The sequence below is a fragment of the Mixophyes fleayi genome, chromosome 1, assembly GCF_038048845.1.
Source record: "Mixophyes fleayi isolate aMixFle1 chromosome 1, aMixFle1.hap1, whole genome shotgun sequence".
Lineage (NCBI taxonomy): Eukaryota > Metazoa > Chordata > Amphibia > Anura > Limnodynastidae > Mixophyes > Mixophyes fleayi.
In genome coordinates, this window is record NC_134402.1 from 239,383,131 (window position 1) to 239,404,795 (window position 21,665).

The following is a 21,665-nucleotide window of genomic DNA, read 5'->3' on the forward strand; positions in this document are numbered from 1 at the left end:
TCTCCATTACTGAAGTCATGTTGTCTTACCTGTCAGTCTTGGTCTCCATGAAAATGGCCACCTCCATAGGCACCAATACATGGACATAGGACACAATTTCTGAACTGTGTCATCATGCCACAGATGGCGAAGCCAACCACGTCTTGTACTGGCTCAGCATCAGGGAGAATGCCAGACCCTTCAGGGAGTGAGGGAGATCACCCCTATTTTAGGTAGTCTCCCTGACATTCAGGGAGAGTTGGCAAGTATGCTTTTAATAGCCATACAAAACAAAGGGAACTTATCATAGAGGATTATCATTTACATAATGTATATTGCACATATATGTTCTTCTGTGTTCAAAAGCGTTACAAAAGTGACAGATACTCTTTAAAACCTGGGACTGTCCCTGAAAATTAGGAACATCAACAATAAATGCTGCAAAAGTTGACATTCTCCTCCTTCTAAATAATAATGCCTCTGTGACAAGTAAATTATCTTTACTTTTTTCTTCTTTGGCTATTTAAAAAACTTTTGCGTATATTTCAACTTTACTATCCACATGATGCATTACACCCTACTAGAATTACTTTTTTAATTATGTTTTACGTGCAAAATATGTAACATATTTAAAATCAAATGTGTATTTGTATTACTTCGCAATTATAGCTAAGCTAAATTGATGTCGTCTTGCTTTCACATTATAAAATTAATCTGATTCTTAAAATAAATATGTAAACTTTCAAATTAAACATTTATCATCTGTCATTTATTTTCCTTTACTATTGTGGTGCGTTTAACCACCACTTTGCCACTCTCCACCCCCTCCACAACGTATGGAGAGTGAGTTGAGTTGACCTTCTTCCCGGCATGCAAAGCGCCTCTGATCATTCCAGGCGCAGTTGTTTTGATCTGATTGGTTAAGGCGCTCGTTGGCCGGAAGCTGTTTTTGTTCCCCGGCAGATTTAAATGTTCATTACATCAGACGTACAAGCTTCTCCGTACACAACGAGTGGCTGTGTATGACTCTACGGCTAGCACTGCAGCCGATCGGCTTGTGACGGGCATCAGCTAGTGACAGGTCGGTGACCATGCACAAGTGACTGAAGGGTGAACTGCGATGTATATGCTTATGGAATATGGATAGAGGGTTCTGTATTGTATTAATGTGTTCTTTCAATCTGAAACATTCCCGCAGTGAGCTGCAATCTCTGTATGTGGAGGTCTTAATAGCCTGTCACTATGTCAGTAGTGCAAACAAATGTTAGGTGCATATGATTGTGAGTTTATTGGTATTATCGAAATATATATTGTTTATTATCCCTCTCCTGGCCACAGTACCTTCATTTTGTGCTCTATAACCTGATGTGTATTTACTGTGGCCAGTGGTAGCTCTGGTGTGTGCAGTCATCATTGGACCTGGGCTGTCAGTGTACTCCTGCAAATGTGTCAATGTTAGTCAGAATTACGATTACCCCAAATCCGGGCTCCCTGCAATTACACTGGTCCCAATTTATTTATCTGACTAAACCTGCTCCAACTTTCTTTTAAAGTAACTTGTGTGCATCTATGTATAATGGTGATATAATGTAATGAGGGGTTAGAAAATAAATCTGCACTTTAGCTCTTATGTTAAAAAGTGTATAAAATGCACTTGATTTCAGTACACCTATGGTGAACAAGTTGGTAAAACTGTAGGCTGAAGGTTTTGTAATTATGTAAAACTAGGAACAGAAGATTTTTTTTCCCTTATATTCTAGCTTATTTTACACTGATATGATGCATGCAGCACAGAATATATTTTGCTTTACAGTGTCTTTCCTGGGAAAATCTATACAATTTGAGGATTAAGAAATTATGAATTGACACATGGTTAACTGCAATTTAAAAAGCTTAGTGTCAGTCATGCCAATCTTTATAAGCCTGTCCTTTTTCATAGTTAAATCAGTTTTCCGCTGTTACAAATCTCTGTGCAATTTATGGTCAGGACTGATTTTTAGCAGCAGTTTTTCAGTCTTGTCAAATTGCAGAAAAAAGAACTTCACACTTTATTTTTGTGACATTGATTAAATCACATTTAGAAGCAATACAAATCTAGAAGGTGGAAGGAGAAATTGTCATAGTGTTGGTAAGCAGTAACTTATTTCATGCAAGGTAGAATTCCAGGAGCATTATATGAAGGATTTTGCAAATAACATCCTCAACAAATATATTTAATGTTTGTGTGGACTGCCACCAACGCCAAAAGTATGGCCAATAATATTTTAAAAGCGTACGGGGCAGGCATAAATTCTAAAGCGGATCTGTCAGATTTGTGGAATTGTGTTGCTCCTTCAGCCCAGAAGCATAATGTTTTGGGGTGCGATATACCCAAATGTCATTTGTAGACTTTGATGTCTGAGTAGTTCTCGGTTGGGTGGCATAGGACATCTGCATATAGTGTGATATGTGCTCTCCCAGGTGGAGGTAGCATAAGGGCAATTTGTTTTTTAAATATAATATGTAGGCTGAGTGTCACAGAATCCAAAATCTGTAAAGATATTCCAAATTTAAACTGCAATGAATGATGTGTTGCTCTCAGGTTTTGCAAATTACAAATGTATCAAAGTACTGTATTAACAAATCAATGTTTTGGGTGCTAAATGATCCTTTATCAAGATGGTAAATTTGTTATAAAAAAACATGTCTTGATACCTAAAAGCTAGGACCTAGAGCAGGCACCACAAATGGTTCACCATTTGCCAAGTGTCATGAGATTACCATAGAAACAGCAATCACATGACTTAAAGTAATGCACAGTGGGGCTCAGATCTCACTGAGTTCATAATTTGGTGGGTCCTAAAGACCTCTACTTCTCTGTTTCTGGGTCCCTTCATACTTTTTTTCTTTTCCCCAGTGTAAAGTCTAACTACACTGGTCAATTTTTTTCTCAAATTGTTTCAAACATTTTTGATTTTACTTCTAGGAAATTCAGATTTAAGTGTCACTAAATCTTTAAATTTTAAGTTTTCATAAACATAATAAATCAAAATGCCAACTAGTCCCTACTAGTGGGCACAAACTTGAATTCCTTAGAAATTCCACATAACTAGTTGATAACTGTACAAGAATAAAGAAACATTATATAGAAATGCTTTAATAGCCATAATTGTTATTCATGATCACTTTGAAAAAGCCAACCTGATCCACCATATGGAGATTTGAAATATTTTGCTAGTAACTTCTATTACATTGGCAATCTCCTTTTTTGGATTGAGCTTTTCTGCATTCACTTTCATTAAATTGTGCCCTACAGCTATTCTCCCACTTGTCTCCTTACTATCATGTCTGATAAGATGTCCAGTTCTAGAACCAAGCCTGATGGGCATTGAGGTTTTTGGAAACTTTTTTATTTTGGGATTGTTCCGAATGTCTTCTCACTGGGGAGAGTGTTTGAATCTCCTTCGACTCGATAGCCTCACAAGCGCTAGTGTTCCTCCCAGATTTAGTCCTATGAGGAATTTGAATTTACCTCTCAGGAGGTAGAGACTCTGATTTTGATGACCTGACAGATTTGGATGAGTTGTCATCTAGCAGATTGAGCATCAATGAGTTAGTGTTATCTGTTCACCAGGCCCTTATTCAAGACCCTGAGGACCTGGATCCTGATGTTTCTTTATTCTAGGGCAGTGTTCCTCAAACCCAGTCCTCGGTGATCCCGAATAGTGCAGGTTTCCTGGTCACAAGTGAAATAATTTATACCACCTGTGGATCTTTCAAAATGTGTCACAGTAATGAATACACCTGTGTTTCAGCAGAGAGATATGGAAAACATGCACTGTTAGTGGTCCCTGAGACCAGGTTTGGGAAACGCTGTTCTAGAGGAAAAAGAAACTCCCCATTTATTTTCCTCCCTTCCCAAAAGTTGGGAAAACATTTGGGTGAAGACTAGTTCCTACCGTCTCCCTGAGTAGGATACTGACAAATAGAAAATCCTGCCAAGGGTGCATGCACCTATTGCCTGCTTTCCATGCTTAATACAGTTCCTATTTCAAATGCTGCCTCCTTGAAGGATGGCATGGGTAGAAAATCTTCGGTAATTCTAAAAATATTTATGTTGCAGCCAGTGCAACATTCAAAACTATTCTTGCCTGTTATGTTTACCCAAGCATATGTTAGAAGTGGTCTAAAAAGATTAGTGAGGTCTTATAATTTGATAGGACAAGATCCTATCTTGCATTGTTGTCCTTGGTAGACCCTGTGAGTCCATCTTTTTCAAACTAGGATTTCAGCCTTAAGTGTTGCTGCCGGGCAAGCACTCTGGCTTATGGCCGTTCCATTTTGGCTCAAAATTGGACAAATTGATTACTTAACCAACTTTTGGCAAAGGTCTATTTCCTTCTGGTGAACGCTCCTAGACCAAAGGACCAGTGATCTCAGTACTTTTTGTTTCTCATGGAAAACAAGAGGAGCCTCTTTAAAGGGCCACTAGAGGACCAAGCAGTCTTTGTCTGACAAGTGTCCAAGCCTTCTGAATAACAGTCCACATAATGGGATTCTTCACAACCCAGCAAGTTCTGTGATTTTGCTTTTTCAGAACCAGTGGATCAGATCCATGTGGTTGTGATATCATAGAAGGTTGTTACATCTTGGACCAGCTGGGTCCTCTGCCCAATCTTTTTTTCTCCAAGATTCTGCTGAGACATGACCAAGAGGTTTGCTCTACGGTAGGTTATCCAGACACTAGTTTCCTTGGGTATGATTGTCTCAGTCCTGAAAGAGCAAGACGGCTAGATTATTAATCAAATCTGTTTCTGTTGCAAAAAGCTGACATGGCCTTTCACCTCCTATTAGGTCTGAAATCTTTAGGATCAGCCATCAATGGCATGGGGCAAGACTAATTTCTTGCTTCCATGGATTTTAAAGATTCCTTACTTTCTAGTTTGTAAGGGCCATCACAACCTTCTCAATTTTGACGTTGAGGATCCCCATTTTAATTCCGAGCATTGCCCTTTGGTCTGGTAACAGGACCGAGGGTGCTTGCCAAATTTTTTTAGGAATGATGCCCTCTTAAGATCAAAAGGTGTAACTGGGGAAAAAATGAAAGTGAGATCTGCAGCTTCTTTTTGACCTACTTGGGGATAACCGCTCAAACCCTGTAATCCTTTGGCTGGATAATAAGCTATCCAAAGTTAAACCTGGTCCTGGCATGATATAGCTTCAACGCTAAACTTCAAAGAGTCTTTTTACCAGAAGAGAAGAAGCTCTTGACTCAAAAGCTGATGAGATCTCTCTGGACCTTCAAGTGGGTATCTGTTCTCTGTGCTCCAGTAATGATAGTAGCAATGGATTGGCTGAGAAGCTGTTGGTATGCCAACATTCTTAATATGGCATCAGCCTTCATGGAGGCTTTCTCTATGAAACTATTTTCTAAGTCAGGGCCCCTTTATTTTACACCAAGATTCAAGATCGTTTGGCTTGTTAAGATACAATCCCTAGGACTAGGGGTCTTTTCGGGGAGATCACTCGGATCAGGGCATAGTTTGGAACAGTTACATTGCATGGTGTGAAAGAATGGGTGTCATCCTCTTTAACTTTAAACTTTTTAGTCCTTTTTGCAAGGCTTGAGATATGTTTCCCTCATGGTCCAGGTATCTGCCATCCTAGTTTACCTGTAGGAAAGACTGAATCTCTGGGATGAGGGTCAATTTCTTCTGAAAGCAGTCTTGCACGTTCAGCCTTATGTCCAGCTGATAAGGTTCTATAGAGTTAACTTGGTCCTCTTGGACCTACAGCTTTTACAATTTGAGCCATTAGCATCTGACATTAGATTCCTTATCTGGAAAAGGGCATTACTGCTGGCTTTAACCTCTTGCATTTCAGAATTGGCAGTGCTATATCTTGCAGGTTATTTTTCCTTGTCTTTCAGTATCGCAGGGCTTTTCTGCGTAACCTTCCAGCCCAAGGTGGGCTGCATAGTCTTCTAGCTCTTTAAGATGCTCTGTAAAGAGACTGGCCAGTGACAAAACAGACCAAATGGATTAAGGCTATAATTCCACAGGCTTATATCACTGCTGGAAAGCCAGTTCCAAAAAAAATATCACAGCCCACTCTATATTGAGCCACAACCAAGCAGATATCTGACAGCCACCTGGTCCTCTATCCATGTGTTCACAACATTTTAGTATATTTGCCTCCAAAAAAACTTGTTTTGAATGGGAAGTGCACAGATATGTCTGAGGGTACCCATAGGGACAGCTTCCCCAAAACAAGCTTATTATACTTAAATTAAACACTTTTCTTAGGTTCCCTTTGGGGGACACTGCACTCCATCGCCTTTTTTTTATGCTCTTAGTTGCGAAGGATGGATGTTGTGTTTCATTTGTGGAATTGTTATTCTGGGTTGGTTGGCCCTTTCCTGCCCTTAAGCACAAGCCCTCTATATCCCAAGGTAGAAGTGCATTCATCCTCTCCCCACCTAATAGAGCAAAACAGAACATTCAATCTGTAGCAATGGAAAGCTCACCTACTATTGGGGTCTATTGATCTGCATAAAGAAGCTAATTTTACATTCAGAGTCAAATAAATGGATTTAACGTGAGCATAAGAATCCTGTTTTAGGCCCAGCCTTATTTCATCAATGACGTTATGCATAGAGAGCTGTGATACTTTTTCATGTTTAGTTATGCCATTATTTTCTACCATGTCTAAAAATCACTTATTTTATTGTATTTTTTTAGATTTTGAGCCTGGACATAAACAGAGATTACAAAATGGCTGTTGACGATTATGAGGAACTGGTAAAGTACTATGAGTTGCATGAAACCATTGGAACAGGTAACCTTTTATTTTGTCTATATGTAAAATGCATTGCCATGATTGAATGCTTTGTCAGCATCTTAATAGTAACTTCCAGAGACACTTTGCTGAGAAGCATCTGATGTGGATTCAGACAGTTTGTGTATAGGGACGCTAGACTCTCAACATATGAATGACATGAAGAATAAGTGGTTTTGTATTGAGACACCTCCAGCTGGTATGTTATGAGAGCCTGATTTCCCAGTTTACGAATGTGTAGCACAAGTGAATGGATTGATGCTCATATTTAAAGAAAAATGCCACTTTCTACAAGAACGTGAGTTGAAAAACCGTTGTGTGTTGGTTATAATGGGTAAGCAGTCCCGCATTACAACTAATGCATTTCTTTTACCGTATGCATTTAAATCTACATGAGGCTCTCATTTTAAGCACCTGCTGTTGCACAAGATGTAAAAATTAATACAGTAGCAATGGTATTGCTTTTATTTGTGCTTAATTGTAATCGCAACAATTGAAACAAGAGTGAGGCATTTTGACAATGTGTTTGGGTTTGTTTTTTCCTCCCTTGACCATACAATAAACTGATGTTTTATCCTTCCCTATGCTAGGCGGATTTGCTAAAGTCAAGCTTGCAACTCATCTTCTTACTGGCGAAAAAGTAGCAATTAAGATCATGGACAAAGATTCTCTAGGGGTATATGGACTTATTTTTCATTTGCATTACTTTAATTTTATTTTGTTTTGTTTTCAGACTCAAGAAACTGGAAAAATGCAGATGTGATACAGTAAATAGGTTAAATGTAGTAGAGCATAAGAATATTATTTGGTGAGATGGAGAATGAGGTCTATCTCAATGTAGACAGGTCCATGTGGAGTTAATCACCGTAAAGGTACCCTGTATCACAAGTCTTCCACATCCATTACAATGTGAAAACCCAGAATACCCAAATGCAGTTTGCATGGACATTTACTTAATCAGAGAAATGATGGATATTCCAGTTAGAAACACTCTTATATAGTAGTATGCATGTGATTGGTGCTGATTACTTCATTACGAACGTTTAGCTTCTGATAAGTATACAGGGACCGTGTGTAGCGCTAATCAGACTCCCTTCTATGCTATATAAGAGGTTTTACAATTGTAATACCCATAATTCCACTGAAGCATATGTACAAGTTGGCCTTTAGTATTACATGTTCATCTAATAAACATATTAACTCCTTAAGGGCTACACTTTTTTATATTTTAAACTATTAGATTAATTATTCAGTTACAGGATAGTTATACAACTGTGTATTCACCAGGCAGCAGTTCCTGGAGTTTGCATAGCAATCTGTTTGTTACAAAAGGCTATCTCTCTTGGTGGACAGATTTGATATATGCTGCCATCGAGGTGAATGCTTAACCAATACTGTCTCCATGCCACCATTGAGGTTTTCCAAAAACTAAAAATGACAGCCACAGTAAACAGTGCAGTACTTGTGTATAAACATTTGTTTGGTGGCTCTTTATATTTATCCAAGCTCTAATAACTTGTAAATACAATAATTGTGTACAGTTTACTATATTCACTATTGAACATACTCTTTAAATTAACATACATACATTTTAAGGATGATTTGCCTCGTGTCAAAACAGAAATTGATGCAATGAAAAATTTAAGTCATCAACATGTCTGCAGACTCTATCATGTGATTGAGACACCGAAGAAGATATTCATGGTTCTTGAGGTTAATTTTCTTTTTTGTTTTTTTTCATTTTGTACACTTTTTAAATGGTAACACACATACCATACAACAAAGCATGTGTAGAAGTGAGCTGAATGATATGCCTGAAATACTGAAGTGTAAAGTTTGTTTTAATCCTTTGTTTATAGTTGATATAAGTAATCCTCTAAAATTGGAAGTAAAAGTAGGGTGTATTATGAGAACCTGGGGCCTGATTCATTAAGGATCTTAAATGAAGAGGATTCTTATTTCAGTCTCCTGGACAAAATCATGTTACATTGCAAGGGGTGCAAATGGGTGTTCTGTTTTGCACATAAGTTAAATACTGCCTGTTTTTTCATGTAGCATACACATATCAACTTTAAATTTCAGTGTACAAATAAGCTATTAAGTATTTGTGTGCTACATGAAAAAAACAGTCTGTATTTAACTTATGTGCAAAACAGAACACTCATTTGCACCCCTTGCAATGTAACATGGTTTTGTCCAGGAGACTGAAATAAGAATCCTCTTCATTTAAGATCCTTAATGAATCAGGCCCCTCGTGCTTATTTATCAAGAATCCCAATCCTGATTTTTTTTTTTTTTTTTTTTTTTAAATCATGGAAATAAAATTAAATAAATAAAACCAAAAAACTTGTTAAATAAAATGGGGGGAGGGAGGGGGTGACATTTGAAAGATATATGGAAAAAATATTTCCGCTGCAATACTTGTTAAATAGGCAGGAGAAGCCCTCGCTGGTGGAAGTTGCTGGAATTATTGCAAGCGATAGCAGTGCTCTCTCCAGTAACCCTTTCATGGATAGGCTGAAAAGAAAATGGATGTTTAGCCTTTTTGCCCCTCCACTTATTTTGCAATGCAAAATGCATTTCAACTTAAAAAAAAAAATGATGCTGGAAACCTCGGATTGCAAGGGTTATTTATACAGCAATGCACGGTTGTTCTGTGATGGAGCATGGACATAAAAATAAATGGAGGAAATTGCATCTATGGTCTGTCTAGTATGCACCCTACGGAATTTGACAGTGTGAATGGCTGTTGCAGTCACTAAGCATGTTTAAAATTTTGTTTTGAACTGAATTCCATTTGGTTCAGTAAGTGAAGTGGAGGGGCAACATGGGTGGACCGTTGTGAGCACACAAGCCAGTGACTTGATGTAATATCGTTCCCTGTTGTATAGATACTAAATTCATAATTTGAGCTAAAGTCAAATTAACCTTAGCCCCTGAGCTAAAGTCAAGTTAGCTACTTTTACTTTTAATGCCCATTCAACTGGTAACCTATGCAATGTTTCTATTCAAAGTGGTTTGTAAAAAGCATAAAATGAGAATTATGAAAAACTATTTTGTTAACTTCAAGTTTGAACCACTGGTTCCCATTCTTTAACACAGACCCATCTTTAATTCCATAAATAAGGACTTAAGCACCCTGTGTTATATTTTGTATATTGTGCTCGTCAGTCTAATATACTGCCACCATTCTGTAATTAGGGGATTGTTTACATATCTTCCTATTTAATTGCTAACGAGTCACTAAAACAATGTTTGCTTGACAGTGATTACGTGATTGTCCACACTGCATTTAGGCATGTAACTAAAAATGTTTTTTGTTTTTTTTTTCTCAGTACTGTCCAGGAGGCGAATTATTTGACTATATTATTGCAAAAGACCGTTTAAGTGAAGATGAAGCTAGGGTGTTTTTCCGGCAGATTGTGTCTGCTGTTGCATATATTCATAGCCAGGGATATGCGCATAGAGATCTAAAACCGGTGAGTCTCATATTTTCTAATTTTGGTTTGGTTTCCTTAGTCCATCTTCTCACCAAGGAAGGTCTTGTTTTTTTATAATAATAATAATAATCTTTTGTTTTTTGGGTGTTTTCTAGGAAAATCTCCTTATTGATGAAGATCATAACTTGAAATTAATAGATTTTGGTCTCTGTGCAAAACCAAAGGTATGAACGTACTTCTGTTGAATGGAGATTGAATATTCCCTTCCTCAGTCTAGTTTAGTCTTTGCTTTATTATCTACTGTGCCTCAATACCATGATATACTAACATTGCAATGCTTAAACTTCTAAAGATGTTAGTTTTGCATTTTATTTCGCTCTAGCCATTGATGCTCCAAAAAATATTTACAAGCAGCTGCTCCCTCTTCTGTTGGCCTTTGCAATTGCAGCAGCTGAAGGCCTTGAAGACATTTGTATTATGATCCTTGCTAATTCTTTCAGGTGGGGCGTTGATGCTTAAATCAGAAAACAGATTTAATAAAATGCACTTAAGAAGGTAGTAGATTGTTTAATGTAAATTAATACACTTGTTTTCCTGTAAGTATTGTTTAATCAAATATCTGGTATTTAGGTACAAGCTGGAATTTTAAAACTTTCAGCGTGCTAAATATTTTAAGGACCAAAAAAAACCTTAGCTCACTTCTAGAGTCCACTGCCCTAGTGAGAAGCTTTACATAAAGGACATGCATGCTATTTGTAAAGCTATACTTATGCTAGGCTAATGGATTCCTGAAGTGAGCATCCAGCACAAAAAAAGTGAAAGATTTGAGCTATAGGGCAATATCTAAAGTAAAATTAGAACATATGTATTTTTATTTTTCCTGGTCTCCCCTTCCATGTAGGGTGGCTTGGATTATCACTTAATGACCTGCTGTGGAAGTCCAGCTTACGCAGCTCCTGAACTCATACAAGGAAAAGCTTATATTGGTTCTGAGGTAAGACTGACATAATGCACACACAACTTGACGACACTGCAATAAATACAGTACTTGCATAACCATGTGTGTGTTCACTTGTAATGTCTGAAATAATTAAGGCTGTCTTCAGTGTTTGGACAAAACAATGGGAATTAAGCAAAATGATCACTCAAAAGCACATTTCAGTGTTTTGCAGCTTATTTAATTAGAAAAATGTATTTTAACATTTCCTTTCTATTTAGTCGGATGCTCAGACTACAACCCATTAATATTTGGCTTTCTTCGAGTTGGAATAGGTTTTAAACCTACGCTGTGTCTTTATGAAGCAAAACAATGGCATTCACATGCTGCTGTGTGCAGCCAGACTTTCATCGACAGCCTGGGACTTCAGAGAGAAGGCCACAAACTGCTTGATCATTTCTGCATTGCGAAATATATAAAGTATACTGTGTTTCCCTGGTGATCACATGATTGCCAAGCTCTCTGCAGGAGAGAACTACTGGGTTGAAGACCTAGACTAGATCTCAGAGTAAAAGGGGGCAAATGGTAACTCTTTTGGCTCTGAATGAAGCAGTTATGTCAGTAGGAAAATAAACTCCCTTTTTTTTTTTCAAATGTGAATTGATAATTTCTGTTTCAGGTATGTTTGATAACGTTCTGCTTGTGAACACCTAGCTTATTGTAACTTTACACATTTTAGGCAGATATTTGGAGCATGGGAATACTAATGTATGCACTAATGTGTGGCTACCTTCCATTTGATGATGATAATGTCATGGTTTTATACAAGAAGATAATGGTGAGTTTTCTAACTTATTGACAAAGTTTCTGCATATCTTGAGCATCTCCATTTGAGGCAATAGTTATAAATGGATTGGGGAAAAAAATAAAAAATATATATGTATGTATATGTGTATATATAATTCTATTTCTATCCTTTATTTAAATGCAAACTGTAAAATGTTCCTAAAACTTTGAATGAACATTATCTTTTCTGATCTGTTTGTTTAGTTTTCTTAACCCTCTAAATTTTATCTGCAGAGAGGAAAATATGATATCCCAAAATGGCTTTCTCCTGGCACTGTACTGCTGCTTAGTCAGATGCTTCAGGTAAGGGCATGTCCCTGGCGATGTGTGAGATTATTCCTGTAATAGAATTCAGCCTTTTAGCAATGTTAATAAAGTAGTTATTGGCATGTCCAAGTTCAGAATCTGATAATCATAGAGAAACTGGTAAAAAGAAAATCAATGTGGGACTGAAGGTAGTGCATGGTATACATCATAAACTAGGACTATTCTAAAAGCTAGGATTGCACTGTAAGAAAGTAATCCCCCCCCCCCCCCTGTTTGTTACATCTGTAACAAAGTAGATCTGAAATGTTTGCTCTTTCTAGGTGGATCCCAAGAAAAGGGTTTCAGTAAAGCATCTTTTGAAGCATCCATGGCTCTTGCAAGGATACAATTGTCCTGTGGAATGGTACAGTAAATGCCCTGTGAGTACTCCGACTGGGAGAAAGCTGTGTTGTAAATTAGTTGAGTGGCTCCCATAAAGTCACATATTTCAATAACAGCGATATAGACATCTTGTCTGATTTTGTCACAAAATCTCCACATAATATATGATCCTGATGTGTAATCAACATGTCCTATCTTGAAAAACATAATTTTATAATATTATAAAAAAAAAAAAATTCATGAGGTAATTTTTTTCGTTAACTTAGGGGTTAATGGTTAGAGCTATAACGTTTTATGACATTCACTTAAGTAGATCATGCAAGCACCTGACATTATTATGAGCACCGGCTTCCTAGGCTTATCTTCTGCTGCAGAATCAAATAAGTTGATGTTTTATAGTGGCACAGTCCCCGAAAATTAACAAATGTTGTCATGGCTTGTGTCTTACATCTGTAAGCATAGATTACTGATTTGCAGGTGTTTGCATTATTGATATGTGTAATAAATTGTATTATTTTTAAAATGCTATTTTTAATTCTCTTTTGTCCCCTGCACCTAGCTTGGGTACATGGATGAAGACTGTGTTACAGAGCTGTCTGTGTACAGCAAGCACAGTAAACACAGCATGTCTTGCCTGATCTCTGAGGTAATGCACTTTCTCTTTTGGTTATTCTTAAGCAAATGAAACCTTTTCCTTTAGAACTTCTCAAGTTTAAATAATCCTATAGCAGGTGAATACCAGAACTAATAAAAAAATCTGTACTACATTGTTTCCAGTAGATGGCACTCATGCCTATTCATATACTAGTGTGCTATTTATTTCATGGTATTTAAATGGTTTTTAATCAATGTGTATGCTAAACTATTTTGTTGTGGCTTTCTATATGTTTACATTAAAAAGATTTAATTTTAAATTATTGTTGCATGATCTAGAATATATACTATATCCATTTAGATTTATGAAATGGGCAGCACGGTGGCTAAGTGGTTAGCACTTCTGCCTCACAGCGCTGGGGTCATGAGTTCAATTCCCGACCATGGCCTTATCTGTGAGGAGTTTGTATGTTCTCCCCGTGTTTGCGTGGGTTTCCTCTGGGTGCTCTGGTTTCCTCCCACACTCCAAAAACATACTGGTAGTTTAATTGGCTGCTATCAAAATTGACCCTAGTCTTTGTCTATCTGTGCATGTCAGGGAATTTAGACTGTAAGCTCCAATGGGGCAGGGACTGATGTGAGTGGTGAGTTGTCTGTACTGCATTACGGAATTAGTGGCGCTATATAAATAAATGGTGATGATGTTTGGTGCCTCCCCCCCCCCCCCCCCCCCCACCCGAATATACCCAAGCCGTGTGCAGCAAAATATTTTTGATAGCCAAATGAAAGAATTGACTTTGCTAATGAAACCAATTGGGGAATATTGCGTGTGGAGAAGGGTTAAAGTAGGTTTTGTTACCTTACAAATCTGATTCCTATATTGTCTGTTAAATTCTAGTGGAATTATGATCACATCACCGCCACCTATTTACTGCTTCAGACAAAGAAGAATCGGGGGAAGCCTGTTCGTTTAGTACGCTCTTTAGCTGCTATGGAGCCCTCAAGCTTTAAAGAACTTAAAGTAGGTGTACATCTGGCTGGAAGAACCTTTTGTGTAACAAGCTTACAGTTTGTAAGACTTTCTTGTGGATGTGAAACTGGATTAGGCCTTAAATTAATTGCGTAAGAAGATATGAATATTTCTAATCCGTCTTTTACTTGCACAACAAAGCATTAAAAATATTGTTAGAGGGGGTGCAAGAGTAGAACAGGGTTTAATACATAAGTTAAAACTAATTATTGCTTAATCCTTAGACTTATTGTGTTTGATAAATAGGAGCACAACTCATTTTTATTTGTGTGTGAGATCTGGAGTCACGTTGTCTAGCCTACATGACCCCCTGAACTAGGCTTCAGGATGGATATAGTAGCGCTAGAATTCCCCAGCACACTTTTACTTGAATGACAATGATAAAGCATTGAGATGTCTAGGTAGCTAAAAATCCTACAGGGCAAACTCCAATCATAGGCAATATTTTAACAGCAAATGCCATCTTGTGATAAATATGACTTTTTTGAGACTTGGATGGCTGATGTTGCATGTCATGCGTATTTTATGTAAAATTTTATTTTGACAGTCAAGAACTAATCTGGACTTTGAAGAGGGCAGCAATGTTGAGCAACCGTATGTATTTGGGTCCATGGAGTTTTCAGACGATGAACTGTTTTATGATGACTGTTCATACAGTGGTATCGAACCATTACCTTCAAAAGAGGTAGGTATATATATTACATGTGAACATCTGTGATATTCCTATTCTTGTAACTCTTGTATTTAAGCATTCACACACATCTGTTCGTAAAATAAATACTAACTTAGATAGAATAGCAACCTGGACATATACACTCTTCTATAAAGGCTAGTAGAAATAGGAGCTATTTGAGAGAGAAGATTTTGGAAACGCCTAGATTCTTTTTTTTATGTGGTTCAACATAGGTAGCTTCTATTGTCCTGTGCTTATTGTGCATTAAAACTGCTCAGATATCTAGGAAATTGCAATTGGCACAGCAGTGCTCTCTTGAAATAAGCTATTGCAGTGTTTCCAGAGGTGCAAAGTGTATATATATTTTTCATTTGTAAATGAAATGACTTTTTGTTTTGTTTTTTGTTTTTGTTTTTTTGCCTGAAATGGCCAAATCTCAGTTGGCTGAGCTACCAAACTAATGAAACCACTTGGGGGCTTAATCATTGAGCTTGAACGAACATTTTGAATCCAACTCCTATATCCAGTATATATCTTATTATAAGTATTTGGTTCCGTCAACACATAATCAACTATGTGAAGGCTTTTCCTTTTGTTTGTATGGGTTTTGAATGCTAAAAACATGTAAGCTATTGAAAGGTTACTGTAAGGATATATAACAACGAGCATTTTACTGTGGTGTTTAATGCAAGCAACATGTTGATATGCATTTTACAGCTCACCATAGGCTTCCTGATGTTTTAGCTGAACAAATATATATTGTAAAATATACTATCAGATTGCAAAATGTTAGGCGGTAAAGTAACACTAGAAACAGTAGTTTTAAAGTGCAGTTAAACAATTACATTCATGGTGAAAGCTTTTGTTGGTTAATGGCTCTTCATTTTACACACTGCTTTAAAAAAAAAATTAAATGCTCATGTGCCTTATTTAGAGTACATTGTATAAGGTGCTGTTTAGGCAGAATTATGTTTGACAAAGTGACAGGTTCAGAGTTAGGAGGGTGGTGCGTCCTAACTCACTCCATTGCAGTGTAAAAAAGAAAAGTGTCCAGTATTTGTGTGCTACATGTCAAAGCAGGCAGTATGACCAATAAAGTACAGTCAAATCAATGGGAAACAAAAGTAAAAGCTGTAGCTTTAAATATTGTCATTTAGCAAAGTATAATATTGAGAAATAAACATTTGGGGCCTGATTCATTAAGGAAAGGAAGGCAAAAAATTGAGTAAGTTTTCGCATGAACAAAACTTACATTGCAAGGAATACAAATTTGGTTTTATTTTGAACAGAAGGTAAATACTGGCTTTCATGTAGCACACAAATACTTGATAACTTTGGATTTCAGTGTACAAATAAAGCTAATTTAGGACATGTCCTACCCCAACTATAAGTCTGCCATCAAATTTTAAATTTACCTCCCCCTTCAATGCAACATGGTTTTGCCAAGGTGCAAAGTTACTCATTTTATTTTTGTTTACTTTCCTTAAGGAATCGGGCCCTTAAAAGTATATTTACTAAACTGCGGGTTTGAAAGTGGAGATGTTGCTTATAGCAACCAATCAGATTATATTTATTTAGTACATCCTACAAAATGACATCTAGAATCTGATTGGTTGTTATAGGCAACTTTCCATTTCAAACCTGCAGTTTAGTAAATATACCCCTTAGTGTTTAATCCTACCAGTCACTTTAACAATCTTGGTGTATTTCCTTAGCTAGACCCCTAAATAAAACCATGCCAGCAATACAGCCCATAGGAAGGGGTTTTGTTTGTCTGATGACCTAGTAAGACCTGGACAATTTTGCAGATGAACAGCAAAATTATATTTCCCCCATATATTTTTTTATTTTTTTTTAGTACTCAAAGTATCGTGCGGAATTGAACAGTGTGGATTCTGCTCCTACCACCCCGATGAGTCAAAGGTCTTCAACAAAGAAAAGTGAAAATAAAGAAAACTCTGACACAAAGTTGTCCATAAACGAAGACCCCTTTTTGCATCCAGGCCCATGGACGCCTGTTGCCAAAAAGAAAGGCATACTCACCACACCCACCCATAATATACCGTCTGCTACAAAAGGTAGTTCTCTTGTTTTCTGATTGCAGTATTGGGGCTTCTGCTACAGTGAGTCTGTGTATATAGCAATTTGGTGGATATAGTGTTACAGTGGTTAACTCTCAATTGTGTTTCATAAATAGGCCTACTATAGCATTAACAAATGTAAGATGTTAAAACCTTTTAAAGGTTGTCTAGTTGAATGAAAGTAATTGTCTGGTATCTACACAGAAGGAAATCTAGAGGGCATAGGAATCGCAGATTATCTCAAACTATAGTATCTGCATATACGTAGATTTGTGAATGTCAACAATGGCTCACGTTTAGAAATAAAAACGGATGTTCTGCTTGGCTTAGTAACTTGGCAAAAAGCAGTTGCTTAGTAGCCTGAGTTTTGTTCAAGTTCTGCTATACAACTAGACAAATCTGCTTAGATAAGTGCCAGATTGTGTGTGTGTGTGTGTGTGTGTGTGTGTGTATCAGGTGAAAATGTTTATCGTTTAAGCTCAAGATTGATTTTTTTTTTTTACTGAAAAGTAATTTAATGTGTACACTTATTTGCATCTATACCTTCAATACAGAAGGTATGATGTGCACGGCGAAAGACTAGGCATCTTGCAACAGAGCTCTTAGTAACGTAGAATACAGCACTGTAAGTGTTGAACTGTTGGTGAAGCAAATGGTGGCGCTGCAGAGGTGTAATATTTTCCCTCTGTTTAGTTAAATTGCGTTGATGTTCAATGTCAAATCTTACAGAAAAAACAAGTTTGGGTTAAAAAAACATTATTTTTTCTTTCTGTTATACAATATATAAGGCCTTGTAAACTGCTAATCATTTTAATAAGTGTGTTTATTCGTTTCTGTATTTTTAATGCTTTGTATGCTTATTGCTGTTGCAGAAAAAAGTTGCTTAAACAAAGATACTCCCACGAAGAAACCAATTGTCAACAATGAAATGATCCCTGCTGGAATTAGTCCTGAAAGACGGTAAGTGACCACATGATTGTAGGTAAGGGGCATGACTTATACAGACCAAGAAAGGACAAATTCCTCACACAACTCCTCTACATTGCTTACATGATCTGTAAGTACACGCCTATGCAGCAATCCTCGCTCACACCTCCCATTCTCATCCTGTGTTGCACATTAATTATGAAATAACCTCCACAGAACTTTGTTTTATGGCTTAAAAAAAACGTACAAAGCGATTTATGGAACTACATAAATTATTGCAATTATGTAGTATTGTGTGTCCACTAGGTGGTGCTACATGTCAACAAAACAGGTTTAAAGCTGCCCGTTTAATAGATATTCTTTGTGGCTGTGTGTATATATTTTTTTTTATTTTTTTTATAGTTGTCGTTCAGTAGATATTGACTTAAATCAAGTACATATGGATAGCGCTCAGAAGAAAAAAGGAACAAAAGTTTTTGGGAGTTTAGAAAGAGGACTTGATAAAGTAATTACCATGTTAACACCAAGTAAGCGGAAAGGATTTGCAAGAGATGGACCCAGAAAACTCAGGGTAATATTTCCTTTTTTAATATATTCTGTTAAGTTCCCTAAATTCTATTTAAGCTAATGCACCCAAGTATGTATTTATCATTTTGTTACACATTAGCTAGATTACAAAAGCAACAATGTAATTTTATGGTTTTTGGCAGGCCCATTACAATGTAACCATGACAAATATCCTGAATCCTGACCATTTGCTAAATGAAATAACCAGAGTGCTACCAAGGAAGAATGTGGACTATGTGCAGAAGGGGTAAGTGGCACATAAGTAATGGTATGTGTTCATCTGCTTATTTTGGTCAAATGTTTCTTCAGTCTCAAATTGTGAAAATAAAGACATGGATGCAACTAAGCAATTTCTTTTTTTTTTTTTTTTTTTCTCTCTACAATCCAAATCTTAATCTTGCATAACTTGTCCACTAGCCTATATATTGCACATCTTCCCTGAGTTAAATGAAATTGGTTTCTATCCAGATAAAGCATGAAGTTAGCCAACGACTCTCTGTCCTGGAACCTTTTGTTGTTCACATGATGCAGCCTGAAGTGTGCATTCTCCAACTTAAATTATTAGACAAGCAACAGAGGAGGTACAGATTAGGCGCCACCATCCCACCCTCTTCATAGTGACGTTTACTTAATATGCCTGCACAGATTAGTTTTGTTTTTTACTTTGGTCACGGCTAGCCAACTGCATGCAGACTCTAATGCTGAATGGACAGGAACTGTCCTGTGTTTAAGTTGACTTATCAACGCGTGTAATAAGTGATCTTTTGTTTATTATATGCTGTTCAAAATATGTCAAGCCTATTTAACATGTTACTACCACCTTTCTGCTTCATGTCTGCGCTCTATACAAGTCAGAAACTGGTCTAGAGCTGGGGAGGAACAGAGTTGCTCTGTGTGCAGTTGGCACACTAGCATAATGAATAGTTTTCCTTTCCCTAACAAATCAGAGGAATGGTGGTTTTATTTTATCTTGTTACTGGCTTTCAGTAGCCTGTGATTATCAAAGACCACTTTTTAGAGGTAACAGGTACTCTGAAGAAATTGATGCTGATATGACTTTTGGCTTGCTATGTTTTTCTTGAAGACCATTTCTCTGTATGCGAACAATCAGAACTCTCAAAAATCCGTTCTAAGAGACTTAGCTGAAGTATTCCATTAATAAATTGGTCACGCATTACCCCAAAATGATCTCTTAAAGAGCCCTATCCCCTAATCCTGGCACCTGCAAACTCAGTGGGAACCCTCATTTGAAAGAGGGTTTAAAATGAGGTGTCTCTTAATAGCCCCCTACACTACAGAAATACCTAAGCAGTCCAGGGATACCATCTTTTAAATGATGATTTAGTGATCACTTATTTTTGTATTTATATTTTTTCACTTTTTTTTTTCTTCTTTTTCTTTTTCTTTTTCTTTTTCTTTTTCTTTTTTTTTTTTTTTTTTTTTAACACTACAGAAAACATTAAGGGGCAGATTCCATTAGTTGCAAGGTGCTACCAGACATTGCCGGCTAATTCGTTACAGAAATCTCCAGTTGTGTTTTCCTTGCATATCTATGGTACAAATGGGAAAAATGTTTGCGTTTTCACTAAAATCTCTTCTCTCAGACTAGATGTTTCTGCAGACTGTCCCTGAAACACATCGCATCACCTTGCAGCCAATTGAATTTCATTATGAAAAACTGCTTTTTGCTGTTTTGGAAAGCTGATTTGATGTGTGCTTGTATATTGTCACAGCGAAAAAATAAATAAACGTATTTTCTGGGGGACGGAGAAAACAAGATATAATTTTTATTGGATTCTGCACAAGCAGATTACTGATATTGAAAGTGACCAGCCCAAAAAGTGTTTATATGGGCTCGGTGGATTTAAGGAGTTATCCTAAACCAAAGGATATTAAAATGTGCACAAAGTTTGTCCATAGCTATAATTTTAATAGTAATGATGAGTTTTAAAAGGTTGCGGTTTTATTTAATTGGTGTCATTTTTATATATTTTTGCATAGGTATACTCTGAAATGCAAAACACAATCTGATTTTGGAAAAGTGACCATGCAGTTTGAACTAGAAGTCTGTCAGCTAAAGTCTGAAATAATGGGGATCAGAAGACAGCGGCTAAAAGGTGATGCTTGGGTGTACAAGAGACTAGTAGAAGACATTCTTTCAAGCTGCAAGGTGTAGCTGTCGCCTAATGACTGTTGGGTAGTGTACATAAAGCATTAACAGAACTTTTTCTCTTCCTGTACTATATACCACCTAAAATTCTCTAGAAATACAGTAAACTATTTCTGTGGCATTTGTGAGCATCTAATTTTGTGAATAATTGTAAAATGTGTCTTTTATTCATGTGATCCTTTTTATATTAATGTTTGTTATTAACCAAATTTGTGTTTCGTCTTAAAATAAAAAAATTTCCAGAGAAATTGAGTGTTTCTTCCCACCTGAGTGTTTCACGATTTGTGACAAAGAACAGAAAAGTAGCAGTGTGTTCACATCTCTGAAGATGGAATGTTTACTAGTACATGGGTGATGTAGCATTTGCATAATTCTTTTGCTGTCTGTGGTTCTTAAGTAGGATTTATTGAGGTCGTTAATTAAGCCACAGCTGTGGTTACTAGAGTTAAACTGTATGCTCAATATGGTGCGTAAAATAGGATTGACTCCAATAAATGTATTCTTTAGTCAACAAAATGCCAGGCTTCCAACTATGAAGTTGAATGCTTTGTAATGAAATGTAAATTCATTACTTGGGTTTAGGACCAACGGATAATGATCAGAACTGTAAATGCATCTTGCTAATCCGTTTTGAAAGGTCATCAAAGCCTTAACATTTGTATCCTTGTAGTAGCAATGATGCATTTTGCCTTTTCTGTTCTTTCTTTTTTTTTTTCCATCCTATTAAATGAACATTTCTTCTGCATGTAGAATATTGCACTAGAATGCGCTAGCACTTCAACGTCACTTTTTTTTTTTTTTTTTTTTTTTTTTTTTTTTACTCTGCACTTTCTCTAAAGCTGTTGGGTTTAACAGTGCATTAATGTGTCATCCTTCTAAGTTTTTATTTATACACAAATTACAATCTTACTCTAAATTCCTCTGTCTAGTTGATTGTATATTAAAATGAATTCTGAT

At 36.7% G+C, this 21,665-nt stretch overlaps 1 protein-coding gene across 1 annotated transcript; it reads left to right on the forward strand.

Annotated features, from left to right (window-relative positions):
• Nucleotides 1-911: 911 nt before the first annotated feature.
• MELK (maternal embryonic leucine zipper kinase) lies at nucleotides 912-20,956 on the forward strand. Its single transcript, XM_075191116.1, has 18 exons — nucleotides 912-1,060; nucleotides 6,699-6,795; nucleotides 7,386-7,471; nucleotides 8,392-8,508; nucleotides 10,131-10,274; nucleotides 10,391-10,459; nucleotides 11,137-11,229; nucleotides 11,912-12,010; nucleotides 12,253-12,321; nucleotides 12,606-12,704; nucleotides 13,226-13,312; nucleotides 14,159-14,281; nucleotides 14,838-14,975; nucleotides 16,822-17,041; nucleotides 17,917-18,004; nucleotides 18,374-18,542; nucleotides 18,682-18,785; nucleotides 20,540-20,956. Exons 2-18 carry the CDS (start codon nucleotides 6,732-6,734, stop codon nucleotides 20,712-20,714), a joined length of 1,944 nt encoding a protein of 647 aa, XP_075047217.1. The 5' UTR covers nucleotides 912-1,060; nucleotides 6,699-6,731; the 3' UTR covers nucleotides 20,715-20,956.
• Nucleotides 20,957-21,665: the final 709 nt, after the last annotated feature.